This window comes from Pimephales promelas, chromosome 11 (assembly GCF_988280905.1).
Source record: "Pimephales promelas chromosome 11, fPimPro1.hap1.1, whole genome shotgun sequence".
Lineage (NCBI taxonomy): Eukaryota > Metazoa > Chordata > Actinopteri > Cypriniformes > Leuciscidae > Pimephales > Pimephales promelas.
In genome coordinates this window covers 36,543,381-36,565,667 of record NC_142779.1, presented here as the reverse complement: position 1 = coordinate 36,565,667, position 22,287 = coordinate 36,543,381, and the positions used below count along the sequence as shown (strand labels likewise).

Sequence of the window (22,287 nt, the reverse complement as noted above, 5' to 3'; positions counted from 1 at the left end):
GCCGACTGCATCTCATTAACTAAAGACTGATTAGAAGCTGAACAGAATCTATGGCACGAACAAGAGCGAGTCTTTACCATCCAGGATTAATCTGTGTGATGCTGTGTGGAAATGTGACGTAATCTTGTATTCTGTCTTGTGTTAATGTTACGTTGTGCATGTGTAGTGTTCTCTTCATGTTCAGAAAAACTATTACAATTATTCGTTCATTCTGTGTCACGCATCATCTTTGGATTGTCAACACAGCCAACTCCTTACATAATGAGAGACATAAAAAGGGATTTTTTACGGCTGGAGCTGGGGGTCGCTCCCTCGAGGACCACATGAGGAACTTCCTCAACCTGGCATGCCTTATTCACTACCCTGACGGCTAGCTGTGTATATTCTACCACAGAGGCATGCAATATCTCACCATTCACCTTCTGCCCTGTTGAGGAAGACTGCTCCAGCCCCAGAGTCCAGCCAGCGGTCAGCCAGAGGTCACCCATGGAACTGCTGACTCTGAGCCCGAGTCGGCATGACAACAGAGCCGGAGGCTGATTAACTGTAGTCTGTTGAGGTCATTGAGGACACGTGAATCCCTCAGTCCATGGGAAGCCTCTGAGCCCCGGACTCAACGCTCCTCCGGCTCCATTATGGACTGCCATCCCTACGGCTTCGCCGGCTCCCCCATCCCTCCAGCTCCACCTTGGTCCTCTGTCTCTCCGGATCCACCTCAAGCCTCCGAGCCCCGGACTCCTCTGACTCCATTATGGACTGCCATCCCTAAGGCTTCACTGGCTCCCCCATCCCTCCAGCTCCACCTTGGTCCTCTGTCTCTCTGGCTTCACCTCAAGCCTCCGAGCCCCGGACTCAATGCTCCTCCGGCTCCATTATGGACTGCCATCCCTAAGGCTTCGCCGGCTCCCCCATCCCTCCAGCTCCACCTTAGTCCTCTGTCTCTCTGTCTGCACCTCAAGCCTCCGAGCCCCGGACTCAATGCTCCTCCGGCTCCACTATGGGCTGCCATCCCTAAGGCTTCACCGGCTCCCCCATCCCTCCAGCTCCACCTTGGTCCTCTGTCTCTCTGGCTCCACCTCAAGCCTCCGAGCCCCGGACTCAATGCTCCTCTGACTCCATTATGGACTGCCATCCCTAAGGCTTTGCCGGCTCCCCCATCCCTCCAGCTCCACCTTGGTCCTCTGTCTCTCTGGCTGCACCTCAAGCCTCCGAGCCCCGGACTCAATGCTCCTCTGACTCCAATATGGACTGCCATCCCTAAGGTTTGGCAGGCTCCCCCATCCCTCCAGCTCCACCTTGGTCCTCTGTCCCTCTGGCTCCACCTCAAGCCTCTGAGCCCCAGACTCAACGCTCCTCTGGCTCCACTATGGGCTGCCATCCCTAAGGTTTGGCAGGCTCCCTCATCCCTCTGGCTTCACCTTAGTCCTCTGCCTCTCTGGCTCCACCTCAAGCCTCCAAGCCCTGGACTCAACGCTCCTCCAGCTCCACTATGGGCTGCCATCCCTAAGGCTTTGCCAGCTCCCTCATCCCTCTGGCTCCACCTTGGTCCTCTGTCTCTCTGGCTCCACCTCAAGCCTCCAAGCCCTGGACTCAATGCTCCTCTGGCTCCACTATAGGCTGCCATTCCTAAGGCTTCGCCAGCTCCCTCATCCCTCCGGCTCCACCTTGGTCCTCTGTCTCTCTGGCTCCACCTTAAGCCACCGAGCCCCAGACTCAACGCTCCTCTGGCTCCAATATGGACTGCCATTCCTAAGGCTTTGCCGGCTCCCTCATCACTCCGGCTCCACCTTGGTCCTCTGTCTCTCTGGCTCCACCTCGTACCTCAGAGTCAGCTTCTGCACCTCCACCGTTCACTTCTCGGGCCCCTCCGGGCTCCTCCTTTCCTCCGGTTCCACCATGGTCCTCACTAGGGCTGTCAAATAAAAATATTCATCCAAAAAAAAATTGCACATTCAAATATTTTTATTTAATTGATTTTTACTGAAAAGAAAGAAAATAAAATGTTACACTAAAAGGTGACATGTGTTTGGCCACTTTTGACCGGAGTATGAGTGAGTGAGAGCCTAAATGAGGAGCACCAGGGGGTTTAATTGTCTTGATATTTTGCAGAACACTGAACAACAACAACATCAGCGGCATTCCAGTGTCGAGCTTCAACCACATGCCCAAGCTCAGGACCTTGTGAGTAACACACACATGCACAGAAAACACAAACCATGCATGCACACACACACACTTGCACACACACCCGCACACACAGTGTCATTCCATGCAGTTTTGGTGGGACTGCTCAGGCCACATGACTCGGCCAGAAGCCACAGTCCGTAATTCACACACATACAGCAAATTCCCCCAGAAATAAACACCCCACACACTGTTTTTATGAAATGTATATTCTGGTATTTCTGTGGAATTTCTCAACCGGTTTACCACATGGATTTTCTTTCTCATGATGTTCTGGTTTATTTATTTATTTCTTTTATACGGTTACAGATTTATGGTTTGAAACTGACATTACAGGTTTCCATTAAAGAATGTAAAGAGCATGATTAAAGTTTTAGAGGTTTCAGAGAGTGAAAGCCAGATCCACGTGACTGCAGTCAGTTTGTACGCTCCCTGTTTAATAATTTGATCCGTTTGCAGCAGTAAAACAGAACTTTTTTGTAGTTCATTCTGAAGCTTGTGTCCCGTCATCTCGCAGCACACGCTCTTGCTTTACCTCGCAGAAAAAGACCCTACTAATCAGATAATAGAGTTAAAGATAGTGTGTATTGGCCAAATCAAGTCAATCACTTTAATATTCTAAAGCAACCTCACAGTAATAAACAGGGAATTAATGATCAATAATATAAACTTCATCAAATATGAGACAAATTCTGCTGTTTTTTTATGCTTTCTTCAGTGTGGGATGTTGCTGTGTGATCATGAGAAGCTCCAGTTCAGTGTCAGTGTTTCTGAACTCCTGAAACGCCTCCATTGTAGTCTCGAGTTTCTTCCGGGAACACGTCAAAATATTCCTCATTATAATAATTCGTACGCAGAATAAAGGGGCGGGGCCTTGTTGAGTTAGTTAGTAGTGTGTTAAACTGGCGGTTATGGAAAGGGACGGGACATTTCCCAAACACACTCTAAGCACTGACCAATCACAACACACTGCTCCAGCCGACCAATCAGAACACAGTGTGCTTTTCAAGAGGAGGGGCTTCATAGAGACAGGAAGTGAACAGAGCGTTACTGTCAGACTGGGAAGAGAGGAGCCGCAACAGATGTTCGTTTCCTCCAGATCATGCCGTAATGACTTCTGCATGTTTCCTCCTTCAGCCGTTTACATTCCAACAACCTGAACTGTGACTGCAATCTGGCCTGGTTGTCGCAGTGGTTGCGTGAGCGTCCGACCATCGGCCTGTTCACCCAGTGCACTTCTCCCGCTCCGCTGCGAGGGATTAACGTAGCCGAGATCCAGAAACACGAGTTCAGCTGTTCAGGTAAGACCAATCTGCCTTCCCCTATTGTATTCACTGATCTGAATTAATATATTACCAAGATAACTCACTACTTGGCCTGATTTTCAGTTCGCTCTTCAGTTTCACTCTGAAGTATATCGGGGCCTTAAGGTCCAGTTATTTAGCACTGGTTAATGCATTAGTTATCAATAAATGGATTTATTACAGTATGTATTGATCTTTGTTAATATAAAGTACAGCAGTTCATGATAGCTGAGGTCCATTAACTAACGCAGTCCCACTTAAATTAGGTGTCTTTAAGTACTGAAGTATGTACGAACATTTAAATGAATCTTTGGATACAGCGCACTTATTGTCTACATACATTGTTTTTATGTTATACTTACATTTAAAAAAATACCTGCTGTCATTACAGCTGTAATTCATTTCTGTACATAACATCTATAAATACCGTGTTGACCTCTCAAACCTATCCTAACCGTACCCGTATCAGCAGAATTATATTTATGTCAGTACATAGTTGTTAAGGACACTGAGGTCAACAGATATAACTTTGTATATCGATGATGTTTTAGTGAATGTTAGTTCTTTCATTGTTCGAATACTGAAACCTAATTTAGTGCTGTTCCTGACTGCCTTCTGCACAGTTAATTTCCATTACTCACCACCTGTTCTGGTTGGTTTGGCCTGTCCTCAGGTCAGTCTGAGAGCGCGGTGGGCCAGTCGTGTAGTTTGGCCACGGGCTCGTGTCCGGCCGTCTGCACCTGCACTAATAACATCGTGGACTGCCGAGGGAAAGGACTGACGGCGATCCCGGCTAACCTGCCCGACAGCATGACGGAGATGTAAGTTCCTGAAGCGCAAACAGTCGAGCACGACGCAAGCAACGCCAAGGTTAAGGGTTCAATTCCCAGGGAACTGTGAAAACACACTTGCAATGCAAGTCACTTTGGATAAAATGCATCAGTTTAAATGTAGGTTTGTCTTACATTTACACATTCTTAAAGCAAGATACATTTACTTGAGAGGCAAGATTATAATTACTCAACATCTTGTTTTCTGAAAAATGTTTCAAAATGAAGTTAAAACTAGAACAAAAATCTTCCAATGGGCCAATTTTATAATGTTTAGATATTCATACTGGTGCCAGTTTACAATTTACTGGAAACGCTGAGAAAGAACATGATTTTCGCAGTGCAGTGTTGCAGTCTCACATGATCTACGACAGATGTATTTGGACAGAGACTGAACAGACCACAGGAATGTGCTATCTGGAATCACTGCAATCCAAAGAATGTAAATTGTGTTTCTATATTTCCTGCGTTTGAAGAGAAGGGAAATTCTGCTAGTGTTTAAGTCGAGCTGTTAGTGCCTCTGGCTCTGAAGGCTCCAAATGACCCTGACAAATGACTTTCCTGTTTTAAATGAGGCTGTTTAGACTGAAAACAACTGCTTTCTTCACAGAACTGTGGACTGAAGCCGCAGGGTGTGCCATTAAAACAGACCCTTAAAAACACAACCAGCCGGCACAGACACTAATGACATCCAAAACCAGACGAAAAGACGAGCGCGTCGCACCTTTAACGTGTTCTCGAAGGTTCTGCCACAACAGAATGACTGCATTGCCATGAACAGATCGTTACAGCCAGGCCACAGAAATCATACACTCATGAGACATTTATTTTTGGAAGGATTACTGTATCCAGGATTTATACACTAAAATTACTCATTTAATTTAAACACAGCGAAAGTCGTGTGTCATTCGCTTAGATGTCCAAAACAGTTTGTTATGCTGCTTTATATTGCAAACTGGCATTTTTACCATAATATTTTAATGTTAAAAACACAGATAAACAGCTTACATTTGTGTTGCGAAATAAGATGGATATGTTAAGGCAGAAACATGTGCCTTGTTGCTACGAGACCCAGACCCACCCAGCACTGACCCAGAGCCAAAGCCTGCCCAGTCTGACCAGTGCTGGGGGAGTTGCACATAGTTAAGGGGAGTTCCTTTCACCCTCACGCCCCTGAACTCTGAGTTCACTTTGAGCCCTTTCTCCACCATTGGTCCCGTTCAGCCCCAAGTCATCTTCACTGCCATTGGTTCTGCCCAGTTCCAAGTCATTTAAGTTATCCCTGGTCAACCCCAGCCCCAAGTCTCCTTGTTCACGGACGATCCCACCTCCCTCTCCCTCCTCCACTGCCAAACACAGCCCTGCTCGGATTCGCCTTGGGTTACGCAGTCGTCAGCTCCGCTTGGTGTGTGGACCCCTCAGCTACACCTCTAGCCTCTGAACCCCCATTTATTCACTCATTCAATGGATGAGATAATCCTCATCCACTGAATTGGCTCTGTCACTCTCTGTCCTCCACCTATTGCTGGTGTGTGGTTAGCGCACTCGCGCCGTTTCTGCACACTGGTGGTGGATTGAGAAGAGATCCCCTGACATGATTGTGAAGCGCTTTGGGTGTACAGAAGTCCATATGAAGGCGCTATATAAATGCCTCATTCATTCGTTCATTCATTCAACCCATCGGCTCCACCTTGGCTCAATGCTCCCTCAGCTCCACCTAGTCCATCATCCCCCAGGTTCCCTCATCCCTCCGCCTTCACCTTGGTCAGTCATCACCCTGGTTGTGCCATGGATATCCGGTCCTCGGGCTACACCTCTTCCCTCCACCCCCTCAGCTCCACTGGGCTCTTCTTTCCCTCTGGCTCCACCATTGTCCTTACTCCCTCTGGCTCAACCCTGGTCTGCTGTCTTCGCCTCGGCTCTCAAGTCCATTAGTGTCACTCCAGACATTCGGCTCCTCTGCTCCACCTCAGTCGGACAGGCTGCTGACTCCACCTTCCCTCCATCAGTTCCTCCCGTGGGCCTTCTTCTTGGCGCTGCTCGGGGTCGCACTATGGCACGCACTCCCATCATTTCCTCCCTGGCTCTTCCCTCCCTCCACTCCCTCCCTTGGGCTGTTCTGTCAGGAGGGGGGAGTATCTTCTAGCTTCTCCAACCATTCGACTCCACCTGACTTCATCATCCTACAGGCTTCGCCAGGCTCCCTCGTCCCTCTGGCTTCACCTTGGTCAGTCATCACCCTGGTTACTCCATGGATTTCCGGTCCTCAGGCTACACCTCTTTCCTCCACCCCTTCGGCACCACTGGGCTCTTTCCCTCTGGCTCCCCCATTGTCCTTACTCCCACTGGATCCATACCAAGTCAAGTCACTTTTATTTATATAGAACCTTTTACAATACAGATTGTTTCATAGCAGCTTTACAGTGATAACATGAAAATAATGCAACAAAGTTTGTTTCTTGAAGAAAATAGCGTCATAGTCCATCTTAAGTAAGTTCAGGGATGGTCACTTTTTTTTGTAAAAAATTATTAATTTTGTTCATTTATATACAGTATATATATAGCCGCTCTGGAGAATAATGTGATATCATCATCCAGTTCAGTTCAGTTCTCATATTATGGTGTCAATGCAGGCAGATCAAACTTATTGTTGAATATTAAGTGTCCCCAACTAAGCAAGCCAAAAGCCAAAGGCGACAAAGCCAACAGTGTCAAGGAACCGAACTCCATCAATGACCGAATGGAGAAAAAAAACCTCCAGACTCAGTCGCCCAGTTGTCCTCTGGCCAACGAACCAACAGTGTTTGATTATGATTCAGGCATTGGAACATTAGAATAGAACAAGCGATACCAGTCCGCCATCTCCGATTCGGTCCCGCCTCGGCCCTCCAGTCCATCGGTGTCTACCCAGATCTTCGGCTCCACCTGGGTCTCCACCTCAGTCGGACAGGCTCCTGGCTCCACCTTCCCTCCATCGGTTTCCCCCGTGGGCCTTTCTTCTTGGCACTGCTCTTGATCACACTATGACCCCGCAGTCCTTCATCTCCTCTCTGGATCTTCCCTCTCTCCACTCCCTCCCCTGGGACTGCTCTGTCAGTCGGGAGCCGCCGTACAGGAGAAGGGAGGAAGGTCACGGTCTGATTTTCCCATCATCCTCCCTGGCACTTATGCACACACACATAGCCCTCATCACCAGCAGTATATAGAGCACACACACTGTCTGAACTCGTCTGATGCTACAGGTGACTTACCCTGCTACGTGCCTGCCAACTCCCGCTTTAAAGTGCGAGTACTGCTAAAAGGTCTCATTTACCAACAAACATGACTGGGAAAGACAATATCTGAATGACATGTTTGTAGAAGTTGATGCATTAGTTGTGCCCTGATGTTATGATGCCTTGTTGGCATTTAAGTGGCTAGAAAGTCATTTGCGCTGTGTGATGTCCAATACAGAATCCAGAGAGAATATTGATGGCAGAGAGTACAGTATTAGTGAAGACTAAACTCAAGACTGACGACATGATTGCGGGTGACATGGAGTGGGAGAGTGCCTATTACAGATGCATTGAAATGTAAACGTTGCAATAACGCTTGCGTGTTTCTCTATTTCTCTTTTTGCAGACGACTGGAACAGAACGGCATCAAGTCCATTCCTCCTGGAGCCTTCTCTCCTTATAAGAAACTGCGCCGAATGTGAGTTTGTAACACAGCTGAGAAAACTCAGCGCTTCCGTCATGTGTGCAACATGTAACTTATTCGTCCAGTTCAATCTTTCATATTTAATTCAAGTTTATTTATATAGCGCTTTTCACGATTCATATTGTTTCAAAGCAGCTTTACAGTATGAACGGGAAGTAAGTAAGATGAGTGTGTCAGTATGGCAGTGATATACAGCGGTAATACAGTATGTTCTGTGGTTAGTTAAAGTCGTCATGAAAGGGAAGTTGTGTTGGTCTTTTCTTCCCTATTGTGCCGTATATCTGAGCGAAACAATGTGGGCGGGGCTTGATTGTGTCTGCGGGGAATTGATTGGATGGTTGTGGTTTGCTATTGGCTAATCTCATGTGAGTGACAGGTTCCCCCGCCCACATCATCAGAGACGAGAAGAGAGGAATATAACACAATAATGATGTGCACTGATTTAATAGTAGCCTACAATATATCAAGATGTTTGATTTTACGATAACTATAAGTTGGTCAATTGGTGCTTGAACTTCCTTGGCTATTTTCATGGTGAGTAACAAGTTAAATTAGCAATTAAAAAACCTATAATAAGTTTAGATTAAAAACTCTTAATGGATTCAGTATTAATAATGTTGCTGACCCATATAACTTCCTAAGAGAACATACTCTGGCATGAGGATAATATCAGTGTATATTCATTTGATATTAAGAACTTGTTTATTCTGAAACATCCTGTTTGTTCGGCATCATGAGCTGCTTTTTTTGCTGAATATGAATTTGTCTCATATTTGACAAAGTTTGGATTGATTCTGTTATTTCCCAGTGTATTACTGTGAAGCTGCTTTGAAACAGTGTGTGTTTTATGAGTAGACGTGCGCTGAGCTGAGCTGGCGCTCTGCAGATCCACTTGTGTCAGGAGCTCTCTCTCTCTCTCTCTCTCTCTCTCTCTCTCTCTCTCTCTCTCTCTCTGGCTGAGCCGGAGTGTGGTTTGATGGTTAGACCTCAGGCTTATTAAAGTCTTCTCCATGGCCTGTAATGCTGGCGTTCACTAATGCTCATCACCGCAGCTGCTGAGGCTCAGACCTGCTGGTGTACACACCGACTGAGCCAGAACCGCAGACTCAGCGGGACACTTCCTTATCTGACCCGCGTGTTCCTCACCTGACCCGCGTGTTCCTCATCTGACCCGCGTGTTCCTCACCTGACCCGCGTGTTCCTCATCTGACCCGCGTGTTCCTCACCTGACCCGCGTGTTCCTCACCTGACCCGCGTGTTCCTCACCTGACCCGCGTGTTCCTCACCTGACCCGCGTGTTCCTCATCTGACCCGCGTGTTCCTCATCTGACCCGCGTGTTCCTCATCTGACCCGCATGTTCCTCATCTGACCCGCGTGTTCCTCATCTGACCCGCGTGTTCCTCATCTGACCCGCATGTTCCTCATCTGACCCGCGTGTTCCTCATCTGACCCGCGTGTTCCTCACCTGACCCGCGTGTTCCTCATCTGACCCGCATGTTCCTCATCTGACGCGCGTGTTCCTCATCTGACCCGTGTGTTCCTCACCTGACCCGCATGTTCCTCATCTGACCCGCGTGTTCCTCACCTGACCCGCGTGTTCCTCATCTGACCCGCGTGTTCCTCACCTGACCCGCGTGTTCCTCATCTGACCCGCGTGTTCCTCATCTGACCCGCGTGTTCCTCATCTGACCCGCGTGTTCCTCATCTGACCCGCGTGTTCCTCATCTGACCCGCGTGTTCCTCATCTGACCCGTGTGCTCCTCATCTGACCCGCGTGTTCCTCATCTGACCCGTGTGTTCCTCACCTGACCCGCGTGTTCCTCACCTGACCCGCGTGTTCCTCATCTGACCCGTGTGTTCCTCATCTGACCCGCGTGTTCCTCACCTGACCCGCGTGTTCCTCATCTGACCCGTGTGTTCCTCATCTGACCCGTGTGTTCCTCATCTGACCCGTGTGTTCCTCACCTGACCCGTGTGTTCCTCATCTGACCCGCGTGTTCCTCATCTGACCCGTGTGTTCCTCATCTGACCCGTGTGTTCCTCATCTGACCCGTGTGTTCCTCATCTGACCCGTGTGTTCCTCATCTGACCCGTGTGTTCCTCACCTGACCCGTGTGTTCCTCATCTGACCCGCGTGTTCCTCATCTGACCCGCGTGTTCCTCACCTGACCCGCGTGTTCCTCATCTGACCCGTGTGTTCCTCACCTGACCCGTGTGTTCCTCATCTGACCCGTGTGTTCCTCACCTGACCCGTGTGTTCCTCATCTGACCCGTGTGTTCCTCACCTGACCCGTGTGTTCCTCACCTGACCCGTGTGTTCCTCATCTGACCCGCGTGTTCCTCACCTGACCCGCGTGTTCCTCATCTGACCCGTGTGTTCCTCACCTGACCCGCGTGTTCCTCACCTGACCCGTGTGTTCCTCATCTGACCCGTGTGTTCCTCACCTGACCCGTGTGTTCCTCATCTGACCCGTGTGTTCCTCACCTGACCCGTGTGTTCCTCACCTGACCCGCGTGTTCCTCACCTGACCCGTGTGTTCCTCATCTGACCCGTGTGTTCCTCACCTGACCCGTGTGTTCCTCATCTGACCCGTGTGTTCCTCATCTGACCCGTGTGTTCCTCATCTGACCCGCGTGTTCCTCATCTGACCCGCGTGTTCCTCACCTGACCCGCGTGTTCCTCATCTGACCCGCATGTTCCTCATCTGACCCGCGTGTTCCTCATCTGACCCGCGTGTTCCACATCTGACCCGCGTGTTCCTCATCTGACCCGCGTGTTCCTCATCTGACCCGTGTGCTCCTCATCTGACCCGCGTGTTCCTCACCTGACCCGCGTGTTCCTCATCTGACCCGCGTGTTCCTCATCTGACCCGTGTGTTCCTCATCTGACCCGCGTGTTCCTCATCTGACCCGCGTGTTCCTCATCTGACCCGTGTGTTCCTCATCTGACCCGCGTGTTCCTCACCTGACCCGCGTGTTCCTCACCTGACCCGCGTGTTCCTCATCTGACCCGTGTGTTCCTCATCTGACCCGCGTGTTCCTCATCTGACCCGCGTGTTCCTCACCTGACCCGCGTGTTCCTCATCTGACCCGTGTGTTCCTCATCTGACCCGCGTGTTCCTCACCTGACCCGCGTGTTCCTCACCTGACCCGCGTGTTCCTCATCTGACCCGTGTGTTCCTCATCTGACCCGCGTGTTCCTCATCTGACCCGCGTGTTCCTCACCTGACCCGCGTGTTCCTCATCTGACCCGCGTGTTCCTCACCTGACCCGCGTGTTCCTCATCTGACCCGTGTGTTCCTCACCTGACCCGTGTGTTCCTCACCTGACCCGTGTGTTCCTCATCTGACCCGCGTGTTCCTCATCTGACCCGTGTGTTCCTCACCTGACCCGCGTGTTCCTCACCTGACCCGCGTGTTCCTCATCTGACCCGTGTGTTCCTCACCTGACCCGCGTGTTCCTCACCTGACCCGTGTGTTCCTCATCTGACCCGTGTGTTCCTCACCTGACCCGTGTGTTCCTCATCTGACCCGTGTGTTCCTCACCTGACCCGTGTGTTCCTCACCTGACCCGCGTGTTCCTCACCTGACCCGTGTGTTCCTCATCTGACCCGTGTGTTCCTCACCTGACCCGTGTGTTCCTCATCTGACCCGTGTGTTCCTCATCTGACCCGCGTGTTCCTCATCTGACCCGCGTGCTCCTCATCTGACCCGTGTGTTCCTCATCTGACCCGCGTGTTCCTCACCTGACCCGTGTGTTCCTCATCTGACCCGTGTGTTCCTCACCTGACCCGTGTGTTCCTCATCTGACCCGTGTGTTCCTCACCTGACCCGTGTGTTCCTCATCTGACCCGTGTGTTCCTCACCTGACCCGTGTGTTCCTCACCTGACCCGTGTGTTCCTCATCTGACCCGCGTGTTCCTCATCTGACCCGTGTGTTCCTCACCTGACCCGCGTGTTCCTCACCTGACCCGCGTGTTCCTCATCTGACCCGTGTGTTCCTCACCTGACCCGCGTGTTCCTCACCTGACCCGTGTGTTCCTCATCTGACCCGTGTGTTCCTCACCTGACCCGTGTGTTCCTCATCTGACCCGTGTGTTCCTCACCTGACCCGTGTGTTCCTCACCTGACCCGCGTGTTCCTCACCTGACCCGTGTGTTCCTCATCTGACCCGCGTGTTCCTCACCTGACCCGCGTGTTCCTCATCTGACCCGTGTGTTCCTCACCTGACCCGTGTGTTCCTCACCTGACCCGTGTGTTCCTCACCTGACCCGCGTGTTCCTCATCTGACCCGCGTGTTCCTCATCTGACCCGTGTGTTCCTCATCTGACCCGTGTGTTCCTCATCTGACCCGTGTGTTCCTCACCTGACCCGTGTGTTCCTCACCTGACCCGTGTGTTCCTCATCTGACCCGTGTGTTCCTCATCTGACCCGCGTGTTCCTCATCTGACCCGTGTGTTCCTCACCTGACCCGTGTGTTCCTCACCTGACCCGTGTGTTCCTCATCTGACCCGTGTGTTCCTCACCTGACCCGCGTGTTCCTCATCTGACCCGTGTGTTCCTCACCTGACCCGTGTGTTCCTCATCTGACCCGTGTGTTCCTCACCTGACCCGTGTGTTCCTCACCTGACCCGCGTGTTCCTCACCTGACCCGTGTGTTCCTCATCTGACCCGCGTGTTCCTCACCTGACCCGTGTGTTCCTCATCTGACCCGCGTGTTCCTCATCTGACCCGCGTGTTCCTCATCTGACCCGCGTGTTCCTCATCTGACCCGCGTGTTCCTCATCTGACCCGCGTGTTCCTCACCTGTGTTTCTGTTTCTTTCTGCAGAGATCTCAGCAACAACCAGATCTCGGAGATCGCTCCCGACGCCTTCCTGGGTCTGCGCTCGCTGAACTCACTGTGAGTGTGTGTGTGAGTGTGTACTGTATGTGTGTGTATGTGACCCATGTGTGTACACTCAGATGTATGTTAACAATATAAGAAAATATACTACAGTCTCTACTACAGTTTCATCGCAAATGCAATGCAAATAATTCACCTTTTTTGTTTGAATTAATTTCAGACCATAAAGTTATGAAAACGTTATTTCTCTGAACGTTCAAAAAGTTTTTAAATGTTTTAAAAAACGTTTTTTCTTGGAACTTTCCATTGTATCATTCTTCAGACATGTTACTTTCGAAACAAGAAACATTTAAAAACATAAGACGAACATCTTACTGAATCATTACAGAAAAAAACAAAGTATAAATAAAGTTTTGAGAACCTAATATATGTTATGATGCGTCTTTTCATAAATAATTGTGACTCTAGTTGAAATGCATTATATTAGCATATTTCTTGTTACATCTGAAATTGGTCATTTTCTAAAACGTTTGAACATTATCCTTTCAAAGGGTGTAACTATGAAAAGAACTGTAATAAAATGGTTAAAATTGATATACATAATTTATGCATTCCAATACTCTTCACCGCATTGTAAATTAGTTGGCAAAACTCAAATAATTTGAGATAATCAGTTACATCATTTTTTTAAGTTAAGAAATTTAACGTTTAAGTAAGCAGAACTTGCAGATTTGAATCGCTCTTAACTCGAAATATTTGAGTAAACTAATTCAGACACAATTTAAGATTATCATGTAATCTCAATTTAAATATTTTTAGTAATGGAAACTTGACTAGCTTTAACCAGCTAATTAAATAAATGCTACCTTGCTAATTAGTAACAAAATGCTTTGATAGCATTAGCATAGCATAGCACTCGATGAATGAGTTCAGCAATTTAAAACATGTAACATACACAGTTCTCAAAGCAAGCTCACGCTCCACTCGTCACATGATGAAACTCTTCTGAACGAGCACGACTAAACATTAAACACGACTAAATCTCACACTTGCACAAAAAAATATTATATACGTAACACTTCATTTTGGCGTTTACTCTCCCTTTGCAGTGTCTAAATTAAGTTTGTCTAAATTAAATGAAACAAGTTCAGAGAACTCAAAACAATTCAGCTCACTGAATGTGTCCGTTTTGTGAAACTCAAAAGAAAAAAGGTTTTTAATTACTTCTAAAAGTTAATTTGTATAATTTGAGTTGGCTGTACTCGAGCGTTAGGGTTGAGCGCGGATGATGACACGTGCTCGCGGTGGTCTAGCGCTGACTGTGTCTGTGATGTTCAGGGTTCTGTACGGGAACAAGATCACGGATCTTCCCAGAGGAGTGTTTGACGGACTCTACGCCCTCCAGCTGCTGTGAGTGTCACGTGATGTGTGTGAACACTGGTGTGTGTGATGTTCATCAGCGTCTCTCTCACTCTCTCTCTCTCTCTTCCTCGTGTGTTTTCAGGCTTTTGAATGCAAACGAGATCCACTGTCTTCGTGCAAACACCTTCACGGACCTGCAGAATCTCTCGCTGCTTTCTTTATACGACAACAAGATCCAGACGCTGGCCAAGGGCACCTTCTCCTCGCTGCGCGTGATACAGACACTGTGAGCACACACACACACACACACACACACCTGTGCACTCTTATCACATCAATACAGGACACTAGGGCTGGGTAATAAATATCGATTTCTCGATATTAATCGATTCTCATTTTTACGAACCGATATCGATTCTTAAATCTCAAGAATCGATTAGTCATCCTGTTTCTTTTGAATGAATGGATCATTGTATCGCGGCTGCGCGCATCCAACAAATCGCAATAATCTTTGTCCTTTGTTACTATTGATATGAAACAAAGTCTCAATTTTCAAATTACGTCCATTTTCTTTAGAAACTCAAAAGCATAAATAACGTTTTGGCGCTGTGGCGTGAGATCGCTCTGGCGCAGCTCAAGGGTTGCTTATATATTTGATGTTTAAATGTATTAACATGTCTAAATGTTTATATTTCACATAATCTTATTATAAAAATAAATAAAAGTGTAATTTAAGTGTTTGTATAGCTACAAAACAGTTCATTATTACCTTCATATTAGGCTAATGAAGTCTATAGGCTACAACTAGACTCCCATAGTTTACAGCATTAGTTAAGAGATTTGATTTCCTTGAGAAAGTTTGCCATTTATTGTAACTGATATCCCAAATAATCAATATTGAATCAAATCGAATTGGAATCGAAATCGAATCAAATTGCAAGCTTGTGAATCGAAATCGAATCGAATTGTGAAATTTGTGTCAATACCCAGCCCTCAAGACACGTATGCTTATTGATATCTAATGCAGTTAAATTTAGTGGTTATATTCTCATAAAAGCATGCTAAAGAGTGTGTTGTTGATGTAGTCATGATGACTGTTGGCCTAAAGTTCTCCCGTCAGATTATTGCAGAAGGGAAAGCGCTTCTAAAGTACTTCTAAAGTATAGAAGTTTAAGTTTGTAAAGCAGATGTGCTGTACTAAACTTGATTATATTAAACTTGATTTTATACTTGATTATATGTTTTACCAAACATATATTTTACAAAATAATTTGCTCTGAAATCGAAGCCATATCTATTCTAATCGAGCTCCAAATTTGAGGTTGGTATCGCAGAAATTGAGCTTTGTGTGAGGTTTCGTTTAGGCGCTTTCCCAAACACACACACACTGATGCGTTCTTCTGTCACACAGTAATACATTTCCCACTTTGTCCAAAAAAATAATTATAACTATCTCGTGGCTTCAAGTTACTATCTTGTAATCATCTGCCAATGGGGCTAATTAAAAATAATCTTAATTAATTCAAACAGAAACAAGATTACTTTTCTTACGCCATTGGCAGATCATTTTGCTTGTTTTAAGCAAAAACTCACTTAATTTTTATTTATTTCCCCAGAAAACAAGAGTTAATATCTTATTTCATTTTACTCATGTAGTAAATGCATCTTGATTTAAGATTTGTTTGATATTTGGAAACAAGACAAGTACGAGAAGCATTTTCAGCAGTGTGTGGTGAATGTGTGTGTGTGTCGTCAGTCATCTGGCGCAGAACCCGTTCATCTGTGACTGTAACCTGAAGTGGCTGGCGGATTACCTGCGATCGAACCCCATCGAGACCAGCGGCGCCCGCTGTACCAGCCCTCGCCGGCTCGCCAACAAGCGCATCGGCCAGATCAAGAGCAAGAAGTTCCGCTGCTCCGGTGAAGCACACACACTACACACACTCTACACACACACTGATTATTTTATTCAATGCCGTTGCGTACGTCTACTGTATCTTGCATTTATGCACGTGGCTTTTATCTTACATTGCATTTCAAACTACACATTTACATTCTTATCAGTTCTTGCTTTCCCTGGGAATCGAACCCATGACCTTGGTGTTGCAAGCGCCAGCACTCTACTGTTGAGCTCCAGGAAAGCTTCATGGCAACATTTGGTAACACTTGAAGGGGACATGACGCCTTCATAATCATGACAGGACAGGACACACGTTATGAATATGAAGGAGGGTTTATGCATGTTTATGACAGCCGTCATTAAGTGTCATTTGCTCAATTATGACATTTTTAATGCAAATATGACATTGTTTGAGATGTCTTTGTTATGACACCTTGACATAAACCAATACATCATATTCGTGTCGTTGTCATGACAACTTGACATTACTAAGACAACACAACCTGTCATAAACACGACATAGCAGATTAATGATCAAACTTAAGAAACTTTAGCTTTATGGGTTAACATTACATTAAACTGTCATGTCGTTGGTTTTGACATTGGCTGTCATGAGGCATTATAACTGTGTCATGAATATGTCCTCAACTACAGTGGTACACATTGAAATTGTCATTAAAATGTTATAACGGCCTCATGACAGCCAATGTCAAACCAACCACCTGACAGTTTAATGTAATGTTAACCCATAAAGCTAGGTGGTTTCTTAAGTTTGAGAATCTGCTATGTCATGTTTATGACAGGTTGTGTAACAATGTCAAGGTGTCATAACAAAGACATCTGTCATAATTGCAATAAAAAATGTCATAATTGAGCGAATGACACTTAATGACAGCTGTCATAAACATGCACAAACCCTTCTTCATGTGTCATGTCATGATTATGAAGATGTTATGTCAGTCTTATGTACACCCGTCACCCAACATATGGCAGTACCACAGTAAAATTAACGTTTTATGCTAAACATACACACTACACACAGAAAGAGCCTGTAACAACACGTGCAACTCTCTGCTGTCTTCCAACATCGCTGGGATCCATTTCCCATCATGTGTGTGTATTGTGAGATGCTGATTGCTGATTCTTGTCCTATTGTGTCTCCATCACAGCCAAAGAGCAGTACGTCATCCCGGGTGAGTGTGTGTCCCGTCCACTGTACATCACACACACGCTTCTCACAGTACAATAGTACACGTCTTTCAAAGAAGAAAATACTATTTCAGCTTTTCAACTTCACAATTTCACGTTCAACGTGTTACTTGCCGTTTCCTTGTAAACGTTTGTGAAATTGTCTAACAACTGCGGTAACACTTTATTGTGATAGTCCCCTGCTTACAAATAACTGCATGTCAGCTAACTCTCAGTAGAGTATTTGAAGAAAGTTAGGGCTAGTAGGATAAGTTGACCTGTAGTTAATCATTTTATCCCTTAAAACTCATCTTTGATCGCCAAAATTACATTTTTAAATGTTTTTATTTCCTTCAAATACGTCTTAAAATATCTTGAATGTAACTTGACTCCTTGTTTTAAAAAGCGAACTTCAAAAAGTTACAGAATTTTACGTGTGTTGTTATGAAAAATGTGCAAAAAAAATATTTTCTGAAAATCAAAGCCGTAAATTTAAACAATTTGTGATCTTGATTTCTCAGTAAACGAGCGTTCGGTGAGATTTGGCTGCAGTACCAAACGCTTCCACTAGAGGAAACTCGTCTCTCATTAACTTCTAATGCGCTCATTTCTGACCGAGACGAGCTCAAGTGTGACTATTGTTATCAGGACCATTTAACCTTTTCAAATCATTGTGTGTTCACACAGCAAGTGCCAAAACCTTTACCAAGCTTCATACCATTCCAATGAAGAATACAATTATTTAAAAAACGGATGTACAGTTTTCCGGTCAAAAATGACCCAAGAGCACCTGATGACTAGAAGAACGTTTGTTTGTAACCTTGAGAGAGCGTTTCCTGTTGACGGAGTTGTTTTTGCTGCAGGAACCGAGGACACGCGTCTGAACACCGACTGTAATAATGACCCGGTCTGTCCCGCCAAGTGCCGCTGCGAGGCGAACGTAGTGGACTGCTCCAACCTGAGACTGAACCGCATCCCCGAACACATCCCAGCATCCACCACTGAACTGTAAGACGCCGTCAGCTAATGTTTCTGATGAGAACGGATCCCAGACGTCCGTTTGGTTTAATCTTACTTTCATATGTTTTCACAAGCCGTCTCAACAATAACGAGATCACGACGATCGAAGCCACGGGTGTTTTCAAGACGCTGTCTCACCTGAAGAAGATGTAAGTCCCGCTTAGTGTTGGTATCGTTTTAATTACATCGATTCTGATTCTAATCGATTCCTAATTTAAAGGTAAAAAAAACTTAGATATCATTCACATTTAGTCTTATTGCACGTTTAAAAGGTTTAAAATTACCATAGACAAACAACTAGCCTAAGTAAAATAAATTTCAAGCATTATTAAAGACTCATGAACACTTTAGACTAGTAATTAAACTAGTTATTAAAAAATTAGCAATCCCAACAAATAGATTCAACTGAACAAAGATACGATGAAATAAACAGTGTTTTAAGATATTCAGGTTCAGAAACTGTAGTCAACTGTAAAATAACACTGCACTTTATAAAAGATACATTACAAGTATAGTTACAAAAGTTATTTAGTGAAGAACGAGTGAATTTTCTGTGTCTTGTTGTGTTGTGTGATTAGTGTTATTTTAGAGACGGCAGGAATATGAGCGCTGTCACTTTAAGAGCCGCACGAGTCCGATATACACACGACACAGCGAGAGCAAGATCATATTGAAATGCTCACAAAGGAATCGATAAGAGGAATCGAAATGTTATTTTTATAACAAGTATCCGATTCCCCACCCTACCGCTCTCATGTCTGTCCGTGTGACTGGTTGTGATTCTTCACCAACGTTTCCCTTCGATCCGCAGAAACCTGAGCAACAATAAGATCTCTGAGATCGAGGACGGGGCGTTTGAAGGGGCGTCTTCGGTCAGTGAACTGCACCTGACGGCGAACCAGCTGGACTCGGCTCACAGTGGGATGTTTCGGGGTCTGGACGGCCTGCGCATGCTGTGAGCTCATGCACTCTCTGTCAAAAACCGTCATGATGTAGTAGAGCCGCACAGTTAGATCATGTAGTAGAGCAGCTCAGTTAGTCGAAATGAAACCACACGCGATTTATCAAAGGCTGTGATTATTTTTAATGCGCAGTTTGTCAGTGCAGCGGCTGAGTGGTAGTAGATACTCCATCTGAACACCAGAGGGCGTCACACACCCACATACACACACCACATATCCATCTGAACACCAGAGGGCGTCACACACACACACCACATATCCATCTGAACAACAGAGGGCGTCACACACACACACCACATATCCATCTGAACACCAGAGGGCGTCACACACACTCCACATATCCATCTGAACACCAGAGGGCGTCACACACACACACCACATATCCATCTGAACACCAGAGGGCGTCATACACACACACACAGACACACCACATATCCATCTGAACACCAGAGGGCGTCACACACACACACCACATATCCATCTGAACACCAGAGGGCGTCACACACACACACACCACATATCCATCTGAACACCAGAGGGCGTCACACACACACACCACATATCCATCTGAACACCAGAGGGCGTCATACACACACACACCACATATCCATCTGAACACCAGAGGGCGTCATACACACACACACCACATATCCATCTGAACACCAGAGGGCGTCACACACCACATATCCATCTGAACACCAGAGGGCGTCACACACACACACCACATATCCATCTGAACACCAGAGGGCGTCACACACACACCACATATCCATCTGAACACCAGAGGGCGTCACACACCACATATCCATCTGAACACCAGAGGGCGTCACACACACACACCACATATCCATCTGAACACCAGAGGACGTCACACACACACCACATATCCATCTGAACACCAGAGGGTGTCACACACACACACCACATATCCATCTGAACACCAGAGGGCGTCACACACACACCACATATCCATCTGAACACCAGAGGGCGTCATACACACACACACACCACATATCCATCTGAACACCAGAGGGCGTCACACACACACCACATATCCATCTGAACACCAGAGGGCGTCACACACACACCACATATCCATCTGAACACCAGAGGGCGTCACACACACACACCACATATCCATCTGAACACCAGAGGGCGTCACACACACACACCACATATCCATCTGAACAACAGAGGGCGTCACACACACACCACATATCCATCTGAACACCAGAGGGCGTCACACACACACACCACATATCCATCTGAACACCAGAGGGCGTCACACACACTCCACATATCCATCTGAACACCAGAGGGCGTCACACACACACACCACATATCCATCTGAACACCAGAGGGTGTCATACACACACACACACACACCACATATCCATCTGAACACCAGAGGGCGTCATACACACACACACCACATATCCATCTGAACACCAGAGGGCGTCACACACACACATACACACACCACATATCCATCTGAACACCAGAGGGCATCACACACACACCACATATCCATCTGAACACCAGAGGGCGTCACACACACACCACATATCCATCTGAACACCAGAGGGCGTCACACACACACCACATATCCATCTGAACACCAGAGGGCGTCACACACACACCACATATCCATCTGAACACCAGAGGGCGTCACACACACACCACATATCCATCTGAACACCAGAGGGCGTCACACACACCACATATCCATCTGAACACCAGAGGGCGTCACACACACACCACATATCCATCTGAACACCAGAGGGCGTCACACACACACCACATATCCATCTGAACACCAGAGGGCGTCACACACACACACCACATATCCATCTGAACACTAGAGGGCGTCACACACACACCACATATCCATCTGAACACCAGAGGGCGTCACACACACACCACATATCCATCTGAACACCAGAGGGCGTCACACACACACCACATATCCATCTGAACACCAGAGGGCGTCATACACACACACACCACATATCCATCTGAACACCAGAGGGCGTCACACACACACCACGCCGCAGAAGTACGGTAACACACATCATTCCAGGAAACCGCTATCGCTGTATCTGAATAAACAGAAGATTGAAACGCTTGGATGAAACATGACTAATAAACTCACGATTGCCTTATTCTGTGTGAGAAGCGCATCGTCTCACTGAAAAACGAGCTCAGCTGTCCCGATGTGTGTGTGTGTGAGTTTGGAGTAAAAGCATGTTTTGAAATGTTGTCGTTTGTTGGACAAGAGGTTCATTAATGCACCTCACGTTTGGAAAGATATTTGACGCGTGTCGCTTTTTCAAATGCACATTATAAGGGACTCAAACTCGCAGATCTTTCAGCGTGAGCCGCGTTTACTGAGCCGTGCTTCACTGACACGCTGCACACAACTAATAATCACAGACTTTGCCATTGCAAATCGTGACGAGCCAAATCAGTTTAAGTGCGAGAATGTAGCATTTTCTTTATCTGAGTTCATCCTCACGCTCTGTGTTTTCCAGAATGCTGCGGAACAATCGCATCAGCTGCATTCACAACGACAGCTTCACAGGCTTACACAACGTGCGTCTGCTGTCCCTGTACGACAACACGCTGACCAGCATCACCCCGGGAGCCTTCGACACACTGCAGAGCCTCTCCACCCTGTACGGACACTCAGACATGTTTCCTCTAACCTGTAACTCCAGCTGGGAACAATAACTGAACCATCTCAGAACCTTATGAACAAACCTTCTTACAGGAACATTAAAAGAGTGTTTTCTGAAATGTTTTATGTTACTTCTTGTTTCAGACCGTTCAGAGATTCAAAAGTAACATTCCCCTAATATTTGCAAAACGAAATGTTCCTTTAAAGGAGTATTTCACTTCAGATTTGAGTTTCAGTGCAGCTTCAAAGTCTCGACACGATCCAGCTGAGGAATAAGAGTCTGATCTAGACAAACCAGCCGACATTTAGAAATCCG

At 46.7% G+C, this 22,287-nt stretch overlaps 1 protein-coding gene across 3 annotated transcripts in view; it reads left to right on the top strand.

The window, feature by feature from the left end:
- The window catches only part of slit1a (slit homolog 1a (Drosophila)), an 85,107-nt gene that overhangs the window by 38,891 nt on the left and 23,929 nt on the right, over positions 1–22,287 (top strand). For all 3 annotated transcript variants that reach the window (XM_089117362.1, XM_089117361.1, XM_039690509.2), the window contains 13 exons: positions 2,110–2,181; positions 3,322–3,485; positions 4,162–4,309; positions 7,940–8,011; positions 12,848–12,919; positions 14,201–14,272; positions 14,367–14,510; positions 15,981–16,144; positions 17,294–17,317; positions 18,176–18,320; positions 18,407–18,481; positions 19,144–19,287; positions 21,826–21,969. In XM_089117362.1, the coding sequence (XP_088973488.1) occupies positions 2,110–2,181; positions 3,322–3,485; positions 4,162–4,309; positions 7,940–8,011; positions 12,848–12,919; positions 14,201–14,272; positions 14,367–14,510; positions 15,981–16,144; positions 17,294–17,317; positions 18,176–18,320; positions 18,407–18,481; positions 19,144–19,287; positions 21,826–21,969 (1,440 nt within the window). The remainder of the gene's footprint in view (positions 1–2,109; positions 2,182–3,321; positions 3,486–4,161; positions 4,310–7,939; positions 8,012–12,847; positions 12,920–14,200; positions 14,273–14,366; positions 14,511–15,980; positions 16,145–17,293; positions 17,318–18,175; positions 18,321–18,406; positions 18,482–19,143; positions 19,288–21,825; positions 21,970–22,287) is intronic.